Source organism: Harpia harpyja, chromosome 6 (genome assembly GCF_026419915.1).
Source record: "Harpia harpyja isolate bHarHar1 chromosome 6, bHarHar1 primary haplotype, whole genome shotgun sequence".
Classification (NCBI taxonomy): domain Eukaryota; kingdom Metazoa; phylum Chordata; class Aves; order Accipitriformes; family Accipitridae; genus Harpia; species Harpia harpyja.
This window is the reverse complement of record NC_068945.1, coordinates 14472430-14498860: the sequence shown is the minus strand read 5'-3', so window position 1 is coordinate 14498860 and position 26431 is coordinate 14472430. Positions and strand designations below refer to the sequence as shown.

The window sequence follows — 26431 nt, the reverse complement described above, 5'->3', positions numbered from 1 at the left end:
AACTTTGAATAAAAAGGTTTTAATGACATTTCTTTTCTTTGTAGCAGTATTGGAATCTGATACATAATCACCTTGGCTAAAACAATAAAACTCAGTATTTTTATTTTAAGCTTGCTAGGCTTTCATTTGTAAGTAACTACTTTTTCCATCTTCCCTTCTTTTTCTTGTACCTTCTCTAGACTTCTTGAAAAACTGAGGCCTGTTTCACAGTTCCTACCCTCTCTAACAATCTCTGTACTAAAAGTAGTCTAGCCTGAGTGCACAGAATTAGTGTATTTCTAAATCAAACATTCTCAAACTGGGGGGAATAAACATATTTAAACACAGATATTACTAGGGAGCTAAAAGGAGGGTGGGGGAAATGCCAGAGGAGTCGTGGCTAGGGCCAAAGGCTGTCAGGCTCCAACGGAAGAAACCAACAGCGCTGAACACAAGCAGAGGAAGCACATCTGATAGAAATGACCACATTAGAATGTTGCTCCTCAGCCAGAGCTCGCTGACAATGCCGGATCAGTTCAGCATCTCCTTTTGCTCCCGCTCTGTGTGTATTTGGCCCCTTCCCTTGTCATCCATGCCCTTGCTTCTGTCTGAAGCACTTCCTCCTGAACACACTGCTCTTTCCACTTGCAGTGGCTCCACAACAAAGTGCTGCTTCTTCCCCAACTGCAAACGTGCTTCAGGATGGTATTTCCCTTCCCCCTGCTCAGTTTAAGAAATGCTGCATTAGAAATTTCTAGTTGGATTTGGGATAGAGACGCAGAATGTACCCTGGAATGTAGCAGGAAAAAAGTCTGAGACCACTGCTAAACGAACTGGCTGACTGAATTAGGCATGATATATCCTGAGTTAGGCCTAGGACAAACTTCGGAGACTTTCAATTACTATGGTCTCTGTTGGTATTAAAGACTTAAGGAAAAATGTACCTAGCTTTATTTTCAGTATTATTTCTGTATGTCCTTAGTCATATTTCCCAAAGATAATAAAGGTCCCCCCTGCAGTGCAGAATTGCAGTTTAAGAAGTCGTATCCTTCTGTATCACACTTAACTCTAGACTCTAAGGGCCTATTTCCTATACTTCTTGTCAGCCATGTGGCTGTACTATTACTGTACATAGGAATGGAAACACCTTCAGTGTGGAAGGCAAAAATCAGTTCCTGGAAGCCCCTGCCTGGTACAGAGCAGGGGAGCTAGCGGGTGGGAAATGAGGCTAGAGAAGCTGTGGCTGGGGCCAGCAGGGAAGTGTCAGGCTCTAACTGGGAATCAGTCAAGTACCTATTGCTGGAAGCACATATGGGCACCGTGTGGGATCACGTAATCATCTACATGCTTGTACTAAATCCATCTACCAGCAGATTTATAACTTCTATAAAACTGGGCAGTAGCTGATAACAATCAATACACAGGTTTCTACCCAGTACAATTATTTTCCTCAGGATGAAACACAGCAGTTAGCAGCATGATGCCTAAAGTCTGCCTAGGTCCCACAGTAGGTATCAAAGTCCCGTTTTAAGAATCTGGCTTTAGTGACACCCATCATGTTCCTTACTAGAATTTTCACGTTCCCGCAGTGTATCACAAACTTAATTCATAATACTACCCTATAGTTTTGCTGGGCCTAGTGGGATTCTTAGTATGTCTAGATTTTACAGGTTTTACACCTCCATGATTTTTCTACTTTTCTGATTTTCAGCTACTTACTAGCAAATTGGAAATATTTTTGCTTTTCTCTGCCTGTTATAGATTTTGTGTCTTCCTAAGTGAATGTCATATTGTTGCTTTGTGCAGGTGGAAAATCATGCTCCAATTTAATAGAAGACAAAATCAATCAAAGCTACGAAATCATTAAAAATAAAGTTCCCTAAACACAATCTTCCCTTTCTTTGCCTTCCTCAATACTGAATTTTAAATAGGTAATTTAAATTTAATACTAAGTTTTTATCTTTACTGACCCTTAGGGGTTTTTTTCCTACTCAAAAGGTTGATAACATCAGTTACCAGAACAGTTTCTTGAAATGTAAACCCAAGCAGCATTTCTAACTAGGAGACATAATCCTATGTTTAGATTAGGTTTGAAAAATGTAAATGTAATAGTAATAAATCTTTTGTTTAGTCCTGTTCTAAATATAAGCTTAGATGAGGGATCTCTGTCTATCTTTCCCCCTAGTTTCTGCCCCACTCCTATAAATGTACTTTTTGGTGTGCAATGGCTCTACTGAGAATCAAAACAGACATACAGTTAGGAACAAAGAAAAAAAATGACAAGGAATAGGACAAACAGAGGACATACACGTCAGGTTTAGAACACTAAGATTAATATACCATGACATTTTGGAAACACTGCTGTAATATAAAGTATAATAAAACTGCATTTGACTTTTGCACTCTGAAGTTTTAGCCACTCTACTGAATAAAACCATTCTATACATTAATCTCTCAACATATTCCTAAGGATGTGATAAAATACAGAAAATTCCTCAGTCACCAACAGTTTTATCAAGAGAAACACGTTTTGGTAATTCTATTTAAATATGAATTTTAATGTTAATATAAAAGCTTTCAGAGATGCATTTGAATTCCCCATTATTATAATCTATTGTCTGAGACTGGATAGATTCAGCTATAGGCCTGTGTCAATGCACGGTGAGAGACTGGTATCACTGTCAGGAAAAAATCCAGAAAACCTCAAGGATGCTGAAAAGGTCTATGTGGGTATGATAGCATATGCATGCACGCTAGGTGGAATTAACCCCCGTGCATCCAGCACTGCAATAAAGAATGCCTGCTTTCTAGAACTCCAAAACGAGTCTTAGAGAGTTTCTTCGACTGGCTTTTCGGTATCAGGTGGGCTGTGTCTGCGTGTGGAAAAACTGGAAATGTCAGGTAGGGCAGTAGTATGCACGAAAATGTGTCATTAAATTACAAAATCATTAGGAGTTACTTTTGAGAACTCTGGGATGATAAATGAAATACCCGGTCAGAAACTGAAATATGGTGCCTATCCTTTAAAGAAAAGCTGTGGAAGACTCAACTTATCTTAAACTTCAATTGTCTGTTAATGACCTAAACGCTTTTCCTAGTTGTAAGACTTGAAAAAGCAAATGAGTAACCATCAATCGTTCTGATTTTTTAGCCTGTTGAAAGAAGAGAAACACCGCTTCCCTAAGTAAGGCTGTCGACCCATCTTCCAATGGCATCTTCAGATGCTTCCGAGGGCAAGTCCAGACACTACCATCAGCTTGGCTCCCTGGTCTTTCATGCCAGCCCAGGTGGGTGCTGCTACGTGCCCCGAGACCCCTCCGTCCCCCTTCAGTCTGCCCTCCCACCGCCTCCCCGGCTGGAAAGGCTTGTCGGGTCCTGCAGCGAGCCATGAGGGGAGCTGGCCCTCCAGAAGAAACTGCTTCCTTCTGGTAGGCCTGCTTTGCTGCTGGTTTAGGAGCCCGAAGAGCGCAGAGGAGCACGACAGGGGCACAAGAAGTGACTGGAAGGAGCTGGACACGGGGCTGCGGGCAGGGCCCGGTCTATGTCAGCCCCCAGCGACTGACAGGCAAGGGCAGGGCTGGGGCGTGCTGGGAGCTGCCCTAGAAGAGCTCCTGGTCAAACCCACGGAGCACGGAGGCGCCTTGGGCCCTGCCCTGGGGTCAGTGAAGTATTACTCCTTCGGGAACCGGGAGGAGAGGAGAGCGGCGGCGGTGGCAGAGCCCCTCACGGCTGACGAGGAGCTGCGCATGGCCAGCGGCCCAGAGGCCGCCGGACACAACGCGCGCAGGCTCGGCTCGGCTCGGCTCGGCTCGGCTCGGCAGCCGGGCGGGGCGCCCCCGCCCCTCGGTGGCGCCGCGGGAACGAAGCGCCCCCACCGGCCCGCCTCCCCTCAGGGATCATGACCATCCCGCCGTGCGCCTGCGCCTAGCCGCGCTTCCGGCTGCGCCCCTGCCGGCTGACGTGCTTCCGCTCCGAAGCGTTTCCGTGCCGTCATTTCCCCCCCCCGCCGCCGCCGCGACCGCCGCTTCCTGCCCGGCCGGAGGGGACTCGTGTCCCTTCCCAGGCTCCGTCCGCGCCCCCCGCCGCCGCCCCGCGCCCCCGCTCCGCGCCCCCGCTCCCCCCACGCCGCCTCCGGGGCCGCCGCCATGGCTATGAGGCAGACCCCGCTGACGTGCTCCGGGCACACGCGGCCCGTGGTGGACCTGGCCTTCAGCGGCGTCACCCCCTACGGCTACTTTCTCATCAGCGCCTGCAAGGGTGAGCGGGGACGGGCGGCGGCGGCGGCGGCCCCCGTGTCGCCGGCCCCTTTGTTTCGGCCTGCCCGGCGGGGACGCCCTCGCCCCCGGGGGTGGGTGCGTGGGGAGGGGAGGGGAGGAAGGGGGGGTGGGCCGCGCCGGACCTCGCCTCCGCCCCGCTGCTCGTAGGCCGCGCATCGCCTTCCTGAGGGGGTGTTGCTGGGCCGGGCGGCTGGTGCTGGCTGGGGCGGGGTGGCCCGTTCGTCCGGCGAAACGCTGGTGCTTGTAGGGTAATAGCAGCTTACGGGGTTGCCGAATGAAAACGGGAGCGGGCAGCTGGGTTTTGTGGTGCTCAGTTACCGGGTTAGCCTGGGGGGTATCAAAGCCCGCATTCGCCCAATTTGGATCCTGACTGTTGGGGGGGGGGGGGCGTGGGTGGGAAGCCTCGAAAAGATTCATTTCTAAAACTGCCCACTTCTACTGTCTGCGCGCATAGGCTGTAGATTTTAAAGTGAGCTCCTGTTTAACCACGGCAGCTGCCTTGCAGGACGTAGAATGATGACGTCTGCCTCCTTTCCCGTGAGAACTCTCTTTCATTATGTGAATAGCATTTCCCCTTCATACACATATATGTTAATCTTTTGTGTCTATTCATAAGTTTAAAAGGACGTTCTTTTCTGGCTCGGCGTGCTTCCAATTCAGCTCTACATCTTCTTGTGTGAACAACTTTTTGATGGCCTCCCAGAAAAAATAATCGCAGGAAAGGCTTTCTATTTCTGTTTCATTTTTACAGCATCCCTGTGTGTGTTTTAAATGTATCTGATTACAAACACGAGACTTATTTCTGCGTACTGTTAGTCTGATAATATTGTTCCAAAGTAAAAAAACAAACCTGTCCTGCCTGAAGAAAATTTCAGTAAAAATAAAACCTAAACGAAGTGCTCCTTTCTATTTCCCTTCTACCTTAACACAAACCTAAAGAAAACTTTTATCATATTTGGAGTGGTATTTTAATGTCTGTACTGTTTTAGATGCATGCAGCAAGTACAGCTGCATATCTAAACCTTTCAGCTAAACTCTTTTACGAAGAATAGCTTCATAAAGTGTGTGGTATTTCCACGTGCTGGTGCAAGAGAATCTTTTTTTAAAAACAGCTTCCTTTTTTTATCATGTTACCTAAATATTGGTTTTGTTTTTGTGAAGATGGTAAGCCTATGCTGCGTCAGGGTGACACAGGAGACTGGATTGGCACATTTCTAGGTCATAAAGGTGCTGTTTGGGGTGCCACTTTGAACACGGATGCCACTAAAGCAGCTACAGCAGCAGCAGATTTTACAGCGTAAGTGATTAACTGTCTTTGAAGTCTGTATTTTGATTTTACTCTATAGTGCTCCTTGGTGACACGTAGCTGTAGTAAGTTACTGATTAATTTGTTTTTCTTTAGTAATTGTTAGCTTATGGCTAGCCAAATTAAAACCTAGACTTTTAGGTTCTTGAAAGCAGCTACAGTTAATTCCGTCATGATGAAAAACTATGATTGCTTCTTGATAGATATATGTAATTACCATACTGGTTTGCTAGAATAACATTTCTTTGCAACTCTAATCTCTGGCACTGTAGTTATAGCAGACTTGAAAAAGTGATTTTTATTTTGCTTCTAGCAGTTAGCCTCTTTTTCTTACAAAAAAACTCTTGTGAAAATTCTAGTGAATTATTTCTTTGATGTTTTTTGTTGTTTGTTTGTGCTGTTTGCGGCATATGTTAAATATTCAGCAAGTTGAATCCTGTTAGTAGAGGGCAATCTCTATTAATAAAGTTGGAGAAGAACTGCCTTTGTCTTAAAACTAAAATGCTAATTAGTCTGCGTTATCCTGAAGAAGACGATAAAGGAAAATGGTGAGAGTACAAAAAAAGCTTTAGTAAAAACATATAAAGTGTTCTCATTGACTAACTGGGATATGTAGCATTTATGATAAAATGTTATCATGGTGTCAGGAAAGATTGCTTACAAAATAGTCTGACTGTCAGGTTGATTTGTCCTGGTGCTACTAAAATAAAAATGTTTTCTCTTGCCGTTTAGCAAAGTGTGGGATGCTGTGTCAGGCGATGAACTAATCACATTGGCTCACAAACACATTGTCAAAAGTGTGGATTTTACACAGGTATGAAAAACTGTTATACCTTATTCACTAGGGAAGTAAGCTCTTGAGTTCATGTTTTGCTATTAGTTACTTTTCTACTTTTTATGTGTGTATCTTAACAGGCAAATAATCTAGCATACCACTTCTAGTTTTTAAGATTGTAGCTTAAATGTAGTAAGTGTGTTAGAGGCTATCTGAGAGAAAGAACTGTTATTTTAAGACTCACAGATGAAGGCTGGTATTTTGATTCAAAATAGAGTTGACCCTTTATAACTTCTGTTTCAGGATAGCAATTATCTGTTAACAGGTGGACAAGATAAACTATTGCGTATCTATGACTTGAGCAAGCCAGAAGCAGGTGAGTCTGCTTTGAGAACTGATTCTTGGTTTCTTGGAGTTAAATAAAAGGTCTGAAATTAAAAGCTACTTTCCGTTATGAATCACGAAAGACAAAGTTGAGGATTGTTTTACAAATGTAGTGTCTATAACCTTTTGCTATAGTAAGATTATCTGTATGTTTTAAGTTTACCCTTTCACAAGTTAATTGGAGTTTGTCTATAATGGACTTGAAGGATAGCATGTTTCAGTTCAATGCAGACTCATTAGAAATATGTCTAATTAATTAAAATTTAGTCATCTGAAAGAAAAGAGACTCCACATATTTAAGTGTGTTTAAATTCATGTTGATGCTGGACTACTGATGATTGATATGAAGCTAGAGAACCTTTATGTAAAACTAGTGAGGCTTTTTAAATTTAGGCAATCAGATACTCAGCCTGTTCCTGGAATAAGATCTACAAATAAAGTTGTAAATGCTTGAAGTAATTTTACAGCTGCTAGTAAATGGAAATTTATATAGCTTAAGAAAGCTCCCAAACTGCTGCATGACATTATTTCATTTTCTTACAAGTATTAAAATATTTGGCTTTATTTTAAGAACCTGACGTTGTCAGTGGACATACTTCCGGCATTAAAAAGGCTTTATGGAGCAGTGATGACAAACAGATTCTTTCAGCTGATGATAAAACTGTCCGGTAAGAAAAAGTAACTTTGAATTTTCCAAGAAGCTCACTTTATTTATTGTCATAATCTACGTGAGAAGATATGTTTTTTGGTAAAGCATACGAGTAACACAGGTTATTAGATCCTGGATTATTATAGCTGCATGCCTAATACAGTTCTCATCTGCTGTTAGAGACAAAACTTTTTTAATAATTCTAATTTACCTCATAAACGTGTCCTCCCTGATAAGAAGAGGTGGTCTTTGAGAACTGCATAGTGGAATAAATTTATGCGTTTTGTAATCCTAGAGAAGATGAATTTGTAGATGAGGTCTTGTGCATACACATTGTGCTGAGGTATTGCTGTCTTGTCATCTGCAATCCAGCCTTGAAAGATGCACAAGGCATGGACTAGCCAGGCATTGGGTTAAAAGACTTCTGGAAACAGTGCACTGTTGATAGACATAGCCTTCTTTCTCTGCCATGCTGATCAGTTGAGTAGGCTTTAGTGTTTTTATAACATGGCTCATCCTATCACAGTTCAGTGTTTTGTTTACTTTATGCCCAATTGGTAGGAGATGTGCTGAAACCTAGACAAACCCGACTGCTGGGGAGATGACTTGACAAAGACCCTTCTTCAAACTATGCTGTCCAGAAAAGATGAGAGATGTGCCTAACTGCTTCCTCAGCTTTCTGGCTGATATGGCCAGTGTTATCTCATGTCTAGCTGTCTCGCCATTCTTATATTTATGGCACAAAGGAGAGAGAAATAGAATGGTCTTTTCTGCTTTGTGGAAGGAATGATGGGAGGGTAAAGCCACTGGTGCAATTTCCCTGTAGTCTCCTTTTCAGCTCCAGTTCTCTTCAGTTTCCTAGTGTTCAAGATAGGCAAGAGCCTAGTCTTGTTTGTTTTCCTCTGAATTGTAGGAATGGAAATGTAGCAGTCATCTAATGAATGAAGATTCTTCCTCGTCATAGCAGAACAATTTCATTTCTTTTCTGTTTAGATAGCTCTTGCACCCCTAGATGGAAAACAATATTATCTTAAATGAATCTCTGTTCTTTGTATAAATTGGCATTAGTACCTCTGCCTTGTGAGGTAAAAAGGCAGAATGGAATCTTCAAGCCTTGCTTCTAGAAAGCTCTGTTGCTCAGGAGACTTACAACAAGATTTTTAACCTCTAAGAGAATCCTTGAGTATTTAAATGGTATGTGTACCATTTAATGTTGTTGCATTAAGCTTCAAAAGTAGCAGTATTTTAAAGTAAGTGTGTCTTAAAACTTTGCCCAGGTGAGAATGAAGACAAGGATGCCACTGAAAACCCAAAGTACCTATGGAATCAAACCACATTCTTTTTTAGGTGGCTTTTTTGATTCAAAGCTTGCCATGGATGGGAGGTGAAAATTGTTTGATTTGCTGAAGTAATTTGAGAGGTTTTTTTCCTTTTTGTTTCCTCTTAAGCCTCTGGGACCGGAGTACCATGACCGAAGTGAAGGCACTAAACGTTGCAATGTCAGTGAGCAGCATGGAGTATGTTCCAGAAGGACAGATACTTGTGATAACCTATGGGAAGACTATTGCTTTTCATAGTGCAGAAACGTGAGTCCAAACAACAGAATTTTCCTGGGCTTGGTTGTGGGTAAAAACTGACTATACAAGGCCAAAATCACCAAGTTGTCAGAACTGGCATTAGTGGACATCTTTGCTTGCCATCTTGTCAGAGGCAGAGTGTGGAACAACCACCCTCTTCTAAAATAGTGAACCCTGTCTATAAGATACTAAACTGTAAAGGTTCGGTGCCATTTTCTTATTTCACACTAATGGTAATTGTGGTTGAATAAGTTTCGGCCAGGGTTCAGTTCAGTGCTTTTCAGAGAACTGATTATTTATACATATCTATGATGTCTTAAGAAAGCAAGTTACACACAAACGTATTCCAGAAAGTATTTCTGAATGTGTGAGTTTTTGTTTTGCTTATTCTGAACTAGTTTCTAACTTGCTGAGTGTGATTTGCAAGTATTAAAACTTGTTTCAGAAACTGTGTGTGGGTGTATTCTATCTTAAAAGCAGTTGTGATTAGTAGAATCACAGTTTCCTTGCTCTCAGGATCTTTTTTTTTTTTAATGAACTTTAACAAACTTTTCTCCTCAGTCTAGAGCAGATTAAATCATTTGAAGCACCTGCTACAATCAATTCTGCATCACTTCACCCTGCGAAAGAATGTTTGGTTGCAGGTGGTGAAGATTTTAAACTTTATAAATATGACTACAATACAGGAGAAGAATTAGGTATGTTTGTCTTCTGTAATCAAAAATGAGTTCTGAAATAGGTATTAGATTAATGAAATGACTAATGAAACTGTTGTAATCAAATAAGGTCTTAGCATAGCATGCTATGCAAGAAGATGAAAAGGTATATTATCAGTTAAGCTTTTTTACCTATCAGTATACCTAACGTTACTCTTCTAGACCTAATTAAAGCCTCCATCAAACAGCTCTTTGCACCTATTTTAAAAAAAATTGTCATTCTGCAATACAGTAGCAAGCTGTATGTTAACTTGTGTCATACTATAGCATTTATTAGATATGTCTAATGAGTTGCAGCTACTTGCTTTTATGAAAAATGCGATATGTTTGTGTTCTTGTTAACGTTGGCCAAATGTATTTCAAAAAAAAGTATTTCTAAGTTTGTTCGTTGATCCTGTCCTTGTTTAAAATTGTGTGTGTGTGGAGCAAGAGGTTGAAGGAACAGAGCATGTGTACTCTGTGCTACTGGCTTGCTTTGTAGTTTTGCCTAGAATAAATAAACACCTGTTTTCTTGCAGTTAATAAAACATTAGTATCTTACCTAAACTAGAGATTGCTGAGATACAATTAATAGCAGCTTTGTTTTGCATCAGAAGTTAAGTACTGGGAAAGTGCCCCCCCTGCCCCCCGTATTTTTTTTCCCTCTTCTGATCAGTTTTTACTTATTAATTTCAGTTGTTGGCTGAAATTTGAAATTAATGGTCTTCATATGTTCTCTTATAGAATCTTACAAAGGACACTTTGGTCCAATTCACTGTGTGAGATTTAGCCCTGATGGAGAGTTATATGCAAGTGGCTCTGAGGATGGTACACTAAGGCTGTGGCAGACAACAGTAGGGAAAACCTATGGTCTTTGGAAGTGTGTAGTTCCTGGTAAGTGTGTGCTTGTTCCTGGTGAAACTTGGCTGCTCCATGTGCACTTTTTAAGTAATAACTATCTAAAGTGGTAAACATCATCGAATTTCATATAGTAACTGTACTGTCTTCTGAGGGTTTCTTTATCCACTCAAATCTGTTAGATTTAAGGATTTACTTTTGTAGCTGTCATTTAAGCAATTAACTTCAAACCTGTAAGCTTATTGCATATAGACACTTTGTGGATATTTAAGCAACTAGTCTGATGTGTTTTTATGTTGAAAAGCAAGAAATATACCTCTCTTATAAGTCTGAAAGAGATAAGAATCTCTAGAAAGAAGTGTGGATGGTAGTTTTCTCTTATTATACTTTGGTTCTCTAAACGGGGGGGGGGGGGGAAGCAATGTCTAGAAAACTGCAAGTGAGTATTCATTAATGGAATTGCTTACCCAGCTGTTTCTCCTCAACACTAAATTAAGTGGAAAATTTTATTTTTTTGATTAAGGTGGGTGGGGGAACTGAAGGTATTGACTTTTTTTTCCTCCCTTCTCTCTACAGAAGAGGAGAATGCAGAAGCAGCAAAAGCAAGGACCACCCTTCCAGGAACTGCAGAGGAAGAACTAGGTAATGCACTGAAGTGCCAGCTTCACCTCAGCTAAGTGTTAAAAGATTAGTCAAGATGGTAGCAGTCTTTAGTATGGAAGAGGTAGTTTTCCCCAAGCACCTTCTGGCAGTTTTCACTCTTCTCAAGATCTTTGAATGCATTTTCCTGAAAATGACCATGTGGCAAGTATCAGACTAGTGACTAGAGCTGTGCAGACTGAACAGATGGGGTAGCATAACTGTATCAGGTTAAATGGGAAAACAAACTGAACTGATCTTTAAGCAATCCCTGGAACATTTCTTTGGTTTATGTATCTCAGGTGAAGTTAAATAATACCCTTTTTATTTAATTGCAGAAGATCTTGCCTCTGAAAACTCAGATTCAGTGTACAGCTCAACTCCTGAAGTTAAGGCCTGATTATTGCAACTGTTATGCGACATGTGGACATACGAGACTAAATCAAGTGAACAGTGATGAACAGCAGCCTTCCAGAGTGTGCTCTCTACATAAGGCAAAGATGGGCAGTAATTGATGAGAATGCGGTGGAACTGGCTAGGTGTTGTCTGTAAGAGAACTGAGCATCCAAATAATAAAAAAAAAAGACAAGTAGTAGAGTTTTGCTATCTTTTTAGCATAACTGCCTACTGTCTTTTCAAAGAAGTGTGCAAGCCAAGATCCAGTCTCTCCAATTTCAATTAGACTCATTGTAGTGTGTTTTCTTTATTATGGAGAAGAGGTACAATGGCTTTTACCCATTTTTTTTTTTCTTGAAAGTTGGAAAATTTGGCTTTAGTTCAAAAGAAGGGATTACATACTTCCAGTATTTGGTTCGGGTTTTGTTTCATTGTATGCTGCTTCTGAATGTTTAACTGTTTTCAGTTGTTTAAATAAAATGCCTCTCAAAACTCGTATCTTACTGTTCAGCGTTGGATTTGTGGAATGGAAAAGCAACCAAGTTAATAACGTAATCCTTTCTAGCATCTTAGTTTTGTACTATACAGAAGGAAAGTGGTAAGAATGGTTTGGTGTTGGTAGGGAGGGTGGCAAGTTCTTTGAGCTGTAAGCTTTGTGTCTTTTTACTCTTTGAATGTAAACGTGAGTCTCTAAAATCAAAACCAGTGAAAACTAAATTAAACATGCTGCCTGAAATATTTGGTTGTACATGAAAATGTCAGAGGTTGGCTATGAATCTGTATAAAGCTTGGGTTTAGTGCTCCAGACTGGATAAAAAAAGTTACTCTTTCAAGGTTACAAATCATATTTTCTTCATTAAAGAAAATATTGCCATTCTTCCACTTGTCATTTCCTTTAATGTTATGCTTAAAGGTTTACATAATGCATTCTGTATGGAAAGGAGAAAGGTTATACAGAGGTACAGTTATTAATACACTTTTTTTCATATTCATCCTTACTGTCCTTTTGGATTTTTTTTGGGCAGGTGGTTGGACTCAGGTGGTTGACAGTCCCTTCTAGCTTCAACTGTTGGGGTGGGGAAGTAAGAAAGAAAACAAGGAATGGTGACCATGAATCATGGTTTCTTAGTACAGTAATAGCGTTAAGGATACGTTATTTCACAGACTTTATTCCAAAATTAGTTTTGCAGTCATCTGTTTGAATTTTACTCTAAAAACAAGCAAGTTGCAACCCTCTGATTTACAGCTAATTGTTTCAGCCTTATCATTAATTCCATTAAGGCTTGAGGGCTCAAATCTAGTACTTCAGCCTAGAAGCTGTTCATTTTACAAGCTGAAGTATGAGTTTAAAACAAGAAACTCGCACACCTTACCCCATGGTGAAACATCTTGCAGGCTCTGGTCTTCATACTGTATTTCAAGCGGGCCATGTAGTGTCTTGCAGAGATGTCTGGAATAGTGTCCTCAGATTTCAGAGCTGTGACCCTTTGCTGCTGTACGTGATGCTGTGGTTTCTTTGCTAGCGCTGGGCAAGTAGGGCTAAAGTTGCAAGATGTTTCATCTAACAATATTAACAATGTTTAATACCTTTTTCATATGAGTTTGTGTCCATGTAACTCAGGAAAAAAGTAAAGGCTGTGCAATTGTCAGGGGCTTTGTTACCAGACTTGCCCTTTGCAGGTGCTACTAGGAAGTTTTACAAGGTCGGTAAGTTTATACAGCCCGTTACGTACGTGTGACGCTAGTTCTACTTGAAGATTCAACTCGAAGAAATCGGAAGTTGCCCGGACTCGCCATCACCAAGATGGCCCGTTCGGTGTATTTATGACGAAAGGAACAGAATCTCCTAGCACCCCCCTCGCAGAAGGGCGGAGGTCTCACCCTGCGGGGTTGAGGGATGGGGGTAGGCCTCGGCTGCCTCCTTACCGACAGCTCCGGTGCGGCGGGCTCGGCACTCGCGCGGTGGCGGCGGGGAACACCGCGGCCCGCAGCAGGCCCGCCGAGCCCGCCCGCCGCCACCGCCGCTTCCTGCCCGCGCGGGGCGGGACCGGCGAGGCCGAAGTCTGCCCGCCCCGCCGGCACGGGCAGCGAGCCGCCGGCGGCGCGGGCCATGGCGGGACGAAACCCGGGCACCGAGCTGGGTAAGGGGCAGCGGCCTACGGGGCGGGCCGTTAGCTGCGGAGCCGTGGCGTGAGGGGTTCCCGAGGCGGCAAACCGGGCAGCGCTGCTCGGGCAGGGGCCGCCCTGGCAACGGGCGGGAAAGTGCCGGTGGGCGCCCGGTCGGGTGAGGCGCCGGGTGACTCCCGGCCGCGGGGCCGGCCTCCCGCCCGCCTGCCCGCGCCTCTCCCCCACCCCCGGCTGACCCGCCGCGGTGCGCACGCACCAGGCCGCTGCAAAACCGTGTTCTTCTGAAAAGCCGGAACAGATTCACGATTCCTTTAGATCCTTTAACATACACTCCTGACATATTGTTCGGGCTGTCTTCAACCGGGAGGCCTGTGGGAGGCTTATTTTCCCTTTGGTGCTCGGGTTAAACAGAAGTTGAGGTTTGCCCATCGTGCGTGGCCCGAGCAGGGCGACAGCTCACAGGCCGGCGGCGCGGCAGGACTCGGCAGCCCCAGTCCTGTCACAGAGCAGGGCCCGGTACCCTCTTGTGCACCTTTCTGGTTCTCACAGAGTAAATCTCCCCCCCCCTCCTTTCTCCCCAAGAGGTTCAAACCATTTTTTACTAGTTGGATTCTAATTTGTAAACTCAGGACTTTACCTCTCCTTATCGTTCTCCTCATTGCTTGCTCTCTGAAGACTGATAAGGATTTTCCAGGTGTTTGCAGGTGGTCTCCAGGCCTGAAAGGTGGCTGTGCCTCAGGTAAGGCAGAGAGCAGCCAAGAAAGGGTTTCTCTGTCATTTCCCAGCCGGAGCCCCTCTTCTGCTGATTGCTGGGGGTGGGGATGGAGAAATGGCTACAGCTTTCTGACTTTTTCACCCAGCAGACCCCAACTGCAGTGGCAGAATTAATTCAGGTGATTACCCTTCCTACAGTCTGCCTCTAAGGTGTGATAATTAGGTCAATAGGAGTAGATGGACAATTAAGTGGAGGAAATACAGGGGTGGTGTCACGGAAGATGGGAAGCAAAGGACAGCTGGTGTGGAACAGGGAGATCTCAAAGTTAGCATGAGCAGAGTTCAGGAGGCCATGCTCCTGGCTCTAGCATAAGTATGGGCATTTTTACAGAGCTAATGTGTAGTTTAAATGATTAAGCCTGTGGGCAACTGAAAGTTGACTCATTCTTTGAAATGACCGACATGTAACTCCTAAAGTTGGGTGCTCAAGTTGCTCGCTGATGTGCTTATCTGTGGGCTGCTCACAGGGACAGGTGAGTTTCAACTGTAGCCATCTGAACAGCATCTTTTTGCTGAAACAAACATGTTAATAATATAGTGGCAAAACTAGAGTGGCTGTTGGAAATAAAGCTAGCATGGAAGTTTGCAAATGCACTCCAGTTACTTTAAATGAGGTGTGTGTTTTTTCTTACTGTCAATTTAATCTTACAATTAATTGTCAGTATGTGTGGGGAGTCCAGAACCTTTGAATGTGAAGTCAGTTCAGTTCCTATCAGTAATCCTCTGACAGACAGGCTTACATGTAAGGAAGGCCATGCTGCTGAGTGGCAAATTATTGGAAGAGACAGGCAACCTCACTAACATTTGGCTGGATCTTGCTGCACAACCATAGTCAAGGGAAAATTATTCAATGTGTAGCTGACCAGCACAACATAATCATTGGTTTTTTGCACCCACTGAAACAATCTTCGAGTATGTTCCAGGTATTTTCTATGACTCTTTTTCCTCCCGTAAGTAGCCCTCCCCTGCTGGAGGGGCAGAGTCAACTAGTGCTCAAAATTATTGATGGAGAGCACAGAGGGATGGATGTCTTCAGGGTTGCACCATGTGGCCTCTTCCAGCTGCAACTGATTTACCTGGAAGGGCCACTGCCCTCAGCTTATCCGCAGGTACTTGTTGCCATCCGTTCCCAGTGACCTTTGTTTAAATCAGTTGCGGTCAAAATGAGCTGGATTAACTGTGCAGGGCAGGCATAGTAGGGGAATGGTGTGGCCACGACCGTATTTGTATTAAGCAGCAGCATACCCGCTGTGGCTGTTTCTAACAGCTGCCTTACGCTGGCTGCTTTAAAGGGAGAACTGAATCTCTCTGCCATTTTTTCCCACTAAATACACATCTGAAGTACTTTAAGTGCCATATTTAAGTCAGTTGCTGCATTTTAGCTGGTAGCAGTACTCAAAAAGGACGTTAAACCCTTGCCTTTATCTTTCATGGTCGCTAACAGTACACACTGCTTCTGTGACTTAGGTGCTTTGGCTTTTGAAGGTTTTGCCAGCTTGTGCCAGCCGCTTTAACAGTAATTCAGATTATTTGCCCAGTATCTCACAGAGCATTCTGTAGGATTACAGTTTTCTAACAGGGACACCTAGTGGTAAAATATATTTTACTTAAAAATATATTATTTGAGTCCTTTTTCCCTATTTCTGTGCTTGCTACCTAATGTCATTATTTAAGGAGTAAATTTCTGATGCTGCCATTAGAGAGCATCTATTTGTTTATCAATGACAAGCCAAACTCTTCTCAAATCATGGCATATAATGCTTTCCCATGTGATTTTTTTTTTTTTTTGGTAAAATAAATACATTTTTGTAAAAGCCTTTAATTCATTCTGTCTGTCTTCCTTCTTATCACTGTTCCTTAGTAGAAGAACAAAGTGTTTACTTGGAATAAAAAACAGGTACATGTAACACAGATAAAAGACACTGATTTGCATGAACTAGTCAGAGGGTCACTAGTCTAATACACTGATACATTTGCCATCAGAGAGTTGTGTAAAGAAGGTGGGTAGGGAATTTTACAAGCTTGTCATTCCACTGGGACTGTTTGCAGAGTCATTCTTGGGTATTAGGGTTCACCACACTGACTGCAGGGGCTGAAAGGAGTCTGCCTCTCCTGCTCTGCTCCTAAGGATGCTAGAGTATAATGGACCAGGTGCTTCATGTTTTGTCACTTTTCAGAAAAGCATCAGATGCCACTTCACAAAAAAATAGCAAAGCACATCAGTGAGCATCTGTTCTGTAGTGTAAGCTGGTAGCATACTCCTTTGGTTTAACTGTGGGGATGCAGACGTCTGCCATGTGGGTTTTCTGCTCCCTGCAGATGGAATTTTGATGCAACAACTTCAGAAGTCATGCAGAAAGACAGACATTCAGTAACCTTGAGTAGACCCAGAAAATGGCAAGTAGGATGTTTAAAACCAGCAGATAACACAGTTGATAATACTGTGAGGCTGGTACCAAGTGCAGTAATGAAGGGGTCTAGCTTGGGACCCATCCTGTTTAACTTTTTTTTTCAGTGACCTGGAAGAGGCGATGGACTGCTTGCTCATAAAGTTTGCAGATGCCACTAAATTAGCCAGATCAGAGGGACACAAAGGGACACAAACTGGCTGAGGAAATGGGTCCACAGGAGCCCAGTGACACTGAGCAGGGCCGAAGGCAGAGCCCTGCCCCGGGGAGGACGAGCCCCGGCAGCCACACGGGCTGGGGCCGGCCTGCCTGCCCGCCTGCCTGGGGAGCAGCTCTGCCGAAAGGCCCCGGGGCCTGGTGGGCAGCGAGCTGGGCACGAGCCAGCAGTGCCCTGGCAGCAGAGACGGCCGGCGGCCGCCCGGGACGTACCGAGGGGGACGACGTACCGAGGGGACGACGTACCGAGGGGACGACATACCGAGGGGGACGTGGCCAGCAGCTCCATTCGCGGGAGGAGAGGGATCGTCCCCTCTGCTCAGCGCTTCTGAGATCCTGCCTGGAAGACCGCGTCCAGTTCCGTTGCTCCCCGATGGAAGAAAGACGGATAAACTGTCGCGAGTTCAGCAGAGGGCCGCCACGACGGTCCGGGGCTGGAGCACCTGCCCCGTGAGGAGAGGCTGAGGGAGCTGGGCCGGTTCAGCCTGGAGAGCAGGTGGCTCCGGGGGTCCTAACAGCAGCCTGCTCATCTGTACAGGGAGTGTATTAAGAAAGCAGAGGCAGGCTCTTCATAGCATTGCATGATGGGATGAAGCGAGACAACAGGCTTGTCTTGAAACAGAGAAGTTCAGATGTAGGATATAGGAAAAACGTTTTCATGCCAGGACAGTCAGGTGGTGGGGCAGGTTGCCTAGAGAGGCTGTGTAGTCTCCATCCTTGGGGACTCTCAAAACCCAACTGAGTAAAGCCCTTAGCAGCCTGGTCTGAGCTCATAGCTGACCCTACTTTGCATAGGAGGTTGAACAAATGGCCTTCAGAGATTTTCCAACCCAAATTATTCTTAAATTATATGGTTTTTTACTTGTGTGTGTTTATGTATGTGTGTATATATATATACACGTGTATGTATTCTGAGTAATGAATAGTTACAGTTGTTTTGCGAAGTATGTTCTTGGATTCTAAAAAAAAAGTAATCTATCTGTGTTGCTCAGCCTCTAGTTGAAGGGCCAGAAATACATTCATTATGTTTCAATTGATATTTTTAATTATAGTTGGTATTTCTGAGCCATTTACATGTGAGAGCTAGCCTGTTGGTAAGTGGCATTTAGATAATGAAGTGTTGCATCCCTTTTCAAGACGGCATAATTCTGTTCTAATATATTAATAGCTGGTTTTAGCCTGTACTGTGGCTCTGTTTCTTCACTGTTCCTTTCTAATGCCTTTTGAATCTGCTGGATAATTTTAATCACATTTGAAGAACAGATAGATGTCTCAGAAGTAAGTCCCTGGGTGGAATGACCAAATTAGTCCCCCGGTTGAGGGTAATGCAGGCACAGTTCAGCAATTACATGACTTTTCATTGCATCTTTTGGGGGGGGCTTTATACATGTAACAACGTCATGTTTTACTCCATGGACCATAACAGGACAGCTGGGTTATTGGGGTGAGGAGAGGTCTCTGGAGCCAGGGAAGAAGAGAGGGAACAGCAGAGGACTTTGGAGCTGCAGGAAACCAAGCTCCTGTTGTTCTGCAGCTCACTTTCTGAGGAAAGGCTTGTTAGCGGTTTTCAAAGTGCTTTGGAGGATACCGTGATCCATTTCATGTGATCCATGGGCAACGTTGTGCGATTTCAGTAATGTCACAAGATAATAGAGCTGATTTCTAGTTCAGGGCTCATGCCTTGGTGTCCTGCCTTGGTGTCCTGCTTTGAGTATCTGAATGGTGATGACTTGGAGACTGAACGTCTCTCATGTAAGGAGGACCCATCTGAAAATAAAATAGGTTCATAGCAAGAGTCACTATGGGAAAATAACTACAGCTTCTGTCTCTAAGAAACTGAATAACCCCCAAACCTTTAAACAGTTTACATATCATGACAACTGTAACAAGACCTGATCCTGAGGCCTTTTCTCTCTCTTCAGTGGCTTTGCTTGGCTATGCATGGCCAGCTGGGGTCAGCCTGTGTCCAGCTCATTTCTCCACTAAAGGTTCAGGGCACGGTTTCACTCGCTTCTCCAGAAATAACAGCTTTCATCACTTTTCTTACCCATTTTATCATGTGTTCATGGTAAGAGCAGGAGCACACATGCTCTTTCTGGCACAGAGGACAAAATAAGCAGTTAGGGGGGCAGCTTCTTTTGGGGACAGTGCTGCCTTAAAATGCTTGTGAAACTACAGCCTCAGGCGTTCTTGAGCTTTCTGTTTCACCATCTGAAGGGATGCCATCTACACATTGGTTTTAAAGCTTCTGAAAAGCTTAGTCTGTTTTATGAGGAATGTGTTAGGTATCTTAGATATTTATGTAATTATACTAATGAAGTGGTTTTATTTATTGTTTTCTGAGGAAATGCTTGGTATTTTTGGATTCATGTTCTTCAAAGAGAGGAGATGAATTTCCTGTTAAGATTTCGAGTATGATTTTTTCAAATGTCTTCAGAGAAAAAAGTAAACTTGAAGAGTGATTACAGAATATTGGCTAATTAGCTATAGTGTAACTGCTTTAATTACTTTTATCCATGAAGCCACATGACTGTGCAGATGACTAGCAGATGACTTATTTAAAAAAAAAAAAAAAGACGTGTTCACACTGCAAGGTTAATGAGCCTAATTAAATATAGTTTTCCTTAGCCAGATACTAAATCATAAAGCTTGAGGGAGTGGGGGAAGGGGAGAATCCAAAGGCAGTCAGTTCTATTTCAAATAATGGTTTTATTCTGATTTTTAATGCAAAAAAAAAAAAAAAGAGCTGGAATTGTGAGTGATTTTTCTGAACAGAGACACTTACATTTAAAGATTTGGTGAGACCTCACATGGCAAACTTTGAAAGTCTATTTAGAGACAATTGTGCTGAGATGTATTTGTTTTCACTTGCCCACTGCTTTAATTAATGGAGAAGTGGGCTTGAATAAAAGGTCTGTGTTAGATAGAAGTCTCCATCTGCTGCTGCATATTACCAGAACCTTTGTCCTTCCTCACCGTGCATTTTTTTTATTACACCATTTTATTTCCTTTAGTAAACTGCATAATGTTTCACACTGAGTTTTACAGACAGGATGGAGTTCTGATTTTTCTTTAAATTATTTTGTTTTTTTTTTTAAAGTTTTCTGCCTGTGCTGTGCACAGTGGTTCAATATCCCACATTTGAAAAAACACTTGAAGATCCAAATTCCATGGTCTTTCAAGGAAACTTGCGTCTCAGGCAAAAAAATTAGTTATTACACCTTACTGAGTTGCCATGTCGGCTACCTTCATGACTAGTCTTGAGTTATTGAAAACAAAAGGTAAAATGTGTTACACAGTGAAAAGGGCTTAAGCCAATGAATTTCATCGTATTTGCAAAGAACATGCAATCAGCTATTGCTGATCAGCTGATATATGGTAACTTTCACAGGTGACTTTGGGCAAAGCAAACGTAGTAGCTTATTTCACTTCCACTGTTCTTCCCCATCTTTTCTCCCATTGATTATGAATTTACTTTGTTCTTTCTTTTTTCTTTTTCTTTTTTTTTCCCCAAATGGTATTATACTTGACTATTTCCTTTAAGCTAATCTAGCATGCAGTGCCCTATTTCCTGAAAAGATTACTCAGACCTTCTGAGAAGCTATGCTTAAAAGTCACGTAGGGGCAGATAAGATAGTTGTATGTATGTATGTATGTTGTATGTAAGTTGGGATAAGATAGTTGTATGTATGTACTTGGGAGGAGTACAGGGATCTTGTTAGATCATACAGAGAGAAAATTAGAAAGGCGAAAGCTCAGCTAGAACTAAATCTGGCCACTATCGTAAGGGACAACAAAAAATGTTTTTACAAATATGTTAACAGTAAAAAGAATCCCAAGGAGAATATCTTTCCTTTAATGGATACAGAAGGGAACGTAGCAACCAGTGATGAGGAAAAGGCCAAGGTACTTAGTGCCTTCTTTGCCTCAGTCTTTAATAGTGAGTCCAGTCATCCTCAGGGTACTCCACCCCATGAGCTGGAAGGTAAGGATGAAGAGCATAACATACCCCCCTTAATCCAGGAGGAATTAGTTAGGGACCTGCTACGCCATCTGGACACTCACAAATCTATAGGACCTGATGGGATCCATCCAAGAGTACTGAGGGAACTGGCAGAGGTCCTTGCCAAGCCACTCTCTATCATCTATCAGCGTTCCTGGTCAACAGGGGAGGTCCCAGAGGACTGGAGGCTTGCCAATGTGACTCCCATTTATAAGAAGGGTCGGAGGGAGGATCCGGGGAACTACAGGCCTGTCAGCCTGACCTCGGTACCGGGAAAGATTATGGAACGGTTTGTTTTGAAAGCACTCACATGGCAAGTCCAGGATAAGAGGGGGATCAGGCCCAGTCAGCATGGGTTTACGAAAGGCAGGTCCTGCTTGACCAACCTGATCTCCTTCTATGACCAGGTGACCCGCCTAGTGGATGAGGGAAAGGCTGTCGGTGTTATTTTCCTAGACTTCAGCAAGGCCTTTGACACTGTCTCTCATGGCATACTCCTTGAGAAGCTGGCGTCTCGTGGCCTGGATAAGTGCACTATTCACTGGGTGAAAAACTGGCTGGATGGCCGAGCCCAGAGGGTCGTGGTGAATGGGGTGAAATCCAGTTGGCGGCGGGTCACGAGTGGTGTTCCCCAGGGCTCGGTGTTGGGCCCTGTTCTGTTTAATATCTTTATTGATGATTTGGATGAGGGGATTGAGTGCACCCTCAGCAAGTTTGCAGACGACACCAAGTTGGGAGGCAGGGTCGATCTGCTTGAGGGTAGGGAGGCTCTACAAAGAGATCTGGACAGGCTGGATCGATGGGCTGAGGCCAATCGTATGAAGTTTAACAAGGCCAAGTGCCGGGTCCTGCACTTCGGTCACGGCAACCCCATGCAGCGCTACAGGCTTGGGGAAGAGTGGCTGGAAAGCTGCCCGGCAGAGAAAGACCTGGGGGTGCTGGTTGACAGCCGGCTGAACATGAGCCAGCAGTGTGCCCAGGTGGCCAAGAAGGCCAATCGCATCCTGGCCTGTATCAGGAACAGTGTGGCCAGCAGGAGCAGGGAGGTGGTTGTTCCCCTGTACTCGGCACTGGTGAGGCCGCACCTCGAGTCCTGTGTTCAGTTTTGGGCCCCTCACTACAGGAAAGACATTGAGCTGCTGGAGCGTGTCCAGAGAAGGGCAACCAAGTTGGTGAGGGGCCTTGAGCACAAGTCTTATGAGGAGCGGCTGAAGGATCTGGGGTTGTTCAGTCTAGAGAAGAGGAGGCTGAGGGGAGACCTTATCGCTCTCTACAGCTACCTGAAAGGGGGTTGTAGTGAGGTGGGTGTTGGTCTCTTCTGTCAGGTGTCTGGAGATAGGACAAGAGGAAACGGCCTCAAGGTGAGGCAAGGGAGATTTAGGTTAGATATTAGGAAAAATTTTTTTACTGAGAGGGTTGTCAAACATTGGAATGGGCTGCCCAGGGAAGTGGTTGAGTCACCATCCCTGGAGGTATTCAAAAAGCGAGTGGACGGGGTACTCCAGGGCATGGTTTAGGGGGCATGGTTAATGGTTGGACTCGATGATCTTGAAGGTCTTTTCCAACCGAAATGATTCTATGATTCTATGATTCTATGATTCTATGATTCTATGTTTTTGCCAAAGTCTAGCACAAGATGAATCAGGCTGAATCCTCTACAAATAATAAGTAATGAAGAGTTAACTTATTCATGGGGGCAGTTTCTGTTCTTTCACTTAAATTTTCATCTGAAACCTGAATTTTCCATATCTAACAGACTGGACACTGTCTTCAAATTCTTCCAAACTCTTCTATAGAAGGCTGTAGTTTTTATAAATTAATTATTTAGTTGGATTTCTTGATTGTCTTTCATAATGTAGAAAGAATAGGTTAGATTAGAGTAACTGAAAGGATCCTTATTACAGAGCAAGAAGCCGAGTTCCTCATCTAAACTGCTTTTTTTGATTTTATCACATTTTCTAAAGGGGCTGAAAGGTCACCGTGCACCCAGTAGGGTTCAAAAGTTATCTTGATAAATTGGATTGTGATTAAATGATTCTACCTAAGCACTTGGCACATAGTAGGAGAATCACAATACAGAGTTTGTGTTTCCTTCATTTATTTATTTGTATTTTCCTCCCCTGTGGACTTTGTCAAATATTGCCTATAGTGGCCCCATGGGAAGTGATGTATGCTCTCTGCTGATCACGTAGGAGCCTTGACCTTAGAGCAACTGCACAGGATGTAGATGTTTCACTAGCTTATATTTCAACTGTCTGCATTTGTAGGGTTTGCATTTATTGATATTCAAAAAGAAGGAAAGTGCTAGCCATAAGTTTTGTAGCAATAGCTTTTCTTACCTGCTTTCTACGTGTCAGCTGAGCTTCTTGCTTTTGGGGCAGAGTGAATAAGCCCGTGGCTTGGAAAGTGGAGAGAAGTAATGAGGGTTTGTTGTTTGACTGGTTTGCAACTTCGCAAGTTCCTCCTTTTCTTTGTCACCATACAGTGAGACTGATGCAAAATCCTTAAATTCCTTAGGATTCCTTTGAAATTCCTTCTTTGATTTACTTTTTTGCTTTTGGCCAACATTTTGACCTTGTAGGTACCGCTCATTTAATTACTTGTATGTGGTAATAGGGAATTGGTAGCAAGGTGACTTACTGTGCTCAGAACAAGGTTTTGTTTAGCTGTGTTTCATGCATTTGTCCTGCATTTCCACTGAGTCATCTTTACCCTAAATTGGTTTCTCCAGAGCTTTTTGTAAGTCTAATTAGGAAAACAAGCTTGTATTTACACATACTTTAGCTCTGCACTTTTTTTTGGCTATTAAAACTATAAAGTAGGAAGAAAAAAAATTGAGGATAAGATTTCTGTACAAAATTAGTAATTTTGGCTATCAGCTTTTTAAAAAGATTTAAACCTTTTTTAATCAATGTGCTTGAGGGAAATGCAAGTTTAATACAGTAGTGAAGAAGACTCATAGAGATGAGATGCTCTTAATAAATTAAGTCACCCAGAATTATTATCTCTTAATATCTAAGCCCATGCTCGTATACTGACCTTAACTGATGATGATATTCATGATTGATGGTGGTGATTTGCTGATGGTGGTTAATGATTGTTGATGTTGTTTTCAGAGTATTTTCATGGATTGCTTATATGACTAGTATTTAGAAGAATTATTTATGTTTTGGGATATGAGAGATTTTAAAGATATTCTGATTTCTTTTTCCTGTGTATTTCTGTGAGCAGCTTGTGTTTATTAACATTCAAAATTACACTTCTGGTTTATCATACTAAGCAGAAATGTCAAGGTTCAAGAGCCTGAACCCTCAATTCTCCTTTATCAGTCAGTTACGCTTCATTAAGCATTGTCCAATTTTTGGTGCTTCTGTTCTTAGTTTCATTATTTTAGTAAATGTTGAGCATCTGCTTTACTTTGGGTCTGGTTATTGTTTATGGATACTGAAACTCATTGGAATTGTGAGCCAGGCTGTCTGCAGTGGGTGTCTGAAGGAATTTACATGTTGAAGATGTTTCCCTGAGTCCTCCGGAGTGCTTGGCAAGGTGAGCACTTCTCAGACAGGCACACATTGAGGCAGCTTCCAGGCAGGTATGTTGCCCAGGAATTCAGTGCTTTTGGAAACTTGCAGTTAGTTAGGCCCTAGCAGCAAATTCAGTAAAATTAGCTCTACTATAACAACTCAAATGCTTTGTTATGCAAGGGTCTGTGCAGTGGTTTTGGTGGCTGTGTGAGGTACAGTTCCTGTAAACAAAGGTTCATGCACACAAAAAATGCTGTTGTATCTTGGGTGCCAGCAGACAAGCAAAGGACTGAATAAATGTTACCGTATTCTGGAATCAAGAAGTAAATCAGCAAGCAGTGGCAGAAGGCTGTTTGTGGTGGGGTTTTATATGCTACATGTATAATAAACTTCATAGTCCAGGACTGGCAACATAATGTCTTTCAGCAGCAGTAAGTTATTTCAGTTGTAATGGCAAACAAAACATGTTGTGTGAAACATTGAGTTCACAGATCATACCCTAACAGAATTGAATGCTATTATGGTATTTTGGACTGGTGATAAGTACGCAAGCCCTTAAGAGGATATGAAAGCGTAACATGCTCTTCAGAGGTTCCAAACTAAGCTACAACTTTCTTCTGAAGTCTCGTACCATATATTAAAAGAACGCAGAAATAGATGAGGCTTTTTTTTTTCTTTTCCCACCCCAGAGCTTGGCTGGATCTCAAAAGTGCATGTGAATCGACCTGCAGTTGTGAGGCATGCAGAACAAATTAAAAAATGGAGAACTGTGAAAGGTAATTGGCAAGTAAGTGCTCTTTTTATGTATTCTGTTCCTGTATTTTTAAAGCAGTCACTCTCCCTCTCCAGGCTGCAATATTGAATTTTTTTCAAGATACATGTAAACTTAAAAGATGTGCTTGTCCAAGTCTTATTTTAATAATTTGTATTTGATGATGATGGGATGGAATAAGGTGACGCATTTATCCAAACAAGTTAAAAACCTTATAACTCATGAGTGGCAAAACCGCAAATGAATTTAAGTCATCTTTATTCATGAGTGGATTAAATTGTATATTACTATCCCACCACATTTATTCTGTTTTCCAGACAGACTTCTCTGCATGCTGCCTTCTTATTTTTTAATTTTAAAGCTGTAAGATATGATCACGGTCCCTGTCAAGTTTGACCTACCTGGATGATTTTTCTTTACTTAAACATCCCCAACATGTGTGATTTCTTTGCTTAACTAGTTCTTACCTAAAACTCAAAAATTCTGACTGGCTATGGCACTCGGGGGGAGAAAGGAAAAAAAAAAAGAAGGAAAAAAAAAGAAGAGCGAGCCCACTAATGTTAAGGGGACTGACTTCTCAGCTCCTGAGATAAGGTAAATGATCAGTTATTGTCCATCTTAATATAAAGTAGGTTCACGTAAGCCATCGCTAAAGCCAGTGGTGCAAATGAACTTTTCTTCAAGACTGATTTGTATTCGTTGAACACACATGTTTAGAGTGTCTTAGCGGTTACCTTCAACCTCTGCTGTTACTGCCCTCCTTGCAGAATTGACAGATACTGGCCTGGTGTGCATTTTGGTTTCTCCAGTTTGTATGTGACAATCGTAGTGCGAAGCCATCAGGTCAGCAACGTAAGCTAATGCATTCTGCAAAGCAGAGCAGGTGAGGCACGGCCACGTGCTGGCTTCTGCCGCCTCAGTGGCAGGATGGGAAGCACTGAGAGGGGAATAGCAAGCAGAGCTGGCCGCAGGATGCCACAAGTGCTTTGGCAGAATTCAGCCAAGGGCAAGGTCTGAGCGATGCCATGCTGCAGACCTGGAGCTCCCAGTGAGCTCTCAGCCGTGGGGTTGT

At 43.0% G+C, this 26431-nt stretch overlaps 2 protein-coding genes across 2 annotated transcripts in view; both read left to right on the top strand.

The window, feature by feature from the left end:
• Positions 1-4061: 4061 nt before the first annotated feature.
• Positions 4062-12033, top strand: STRAP (serine/threonine kinase receptor associated protein). The gene is made up of 10 exons (XM_052789580.1): positions 4062-4236; positions 5418-5553; positions 6295-6376; positions 6641-6713; positions 7293-7389; positions 8819-8956; positions 9509-9645; positions 10387-10536; positions 11077-11142; positions 11478-12033. The coding sequence occupies exons 1-10, from the start codon at positions 4125-4127 to the stop codon at positions 11537-11539; spliced, it is 1053 nt and encodes a 350-aa protein (XP_052645540.1). The 5' UTR covers positions 4062-4124; the 3' UTR covers positions 11540-12033.
• Positions 12034-13547: 1514 nt separating this feature from the next.
• DERA (deoxyribose-phosphate aldolase) overlaps positions 13548-26431 on the top strand; it is a 59691-nt gene continuing 46807 nt past the window's right edge. Inside the window, exons 1-2 of the mRNA XM_052789579.1 lie at positions 13548-13676; positions 25277-25374. Coding sequence (XP_052645539.1) covers positions 13646-13676; positions 25277-25374 — 129 coding nt within the window. The 5' untranslated portion in view covers positions 13548-13645. The remainder of the gene's footprint in view (positions 13677-25276; positions 25375-26431) is intronic.

Bases quoted from the DNA above. Each gene is read 5' to 3' on its own strand.
- STRAP (XM_052789580.1), top strand. From the start codon at position 4,125: ATGGCTATGAGGCAGACCCCGCTGACGTGCTCCGGGCACACGCGGCCC. The intron at 8,957-9,508 runs GTGAGTCCAAAC...TTTTCTCCTCAG, and splicing joins GCTTTTCATAGTGCAGAAAC to TCTAGAGCAGATTAAATCAT. The intron at 11,143-11,477 runs GTAATGCACTGA...ATTTAATTGCAG, and splicing joins AACTGCAGAGGAAGAACTAG to AAGATCTTGCCTCTGAAAAC.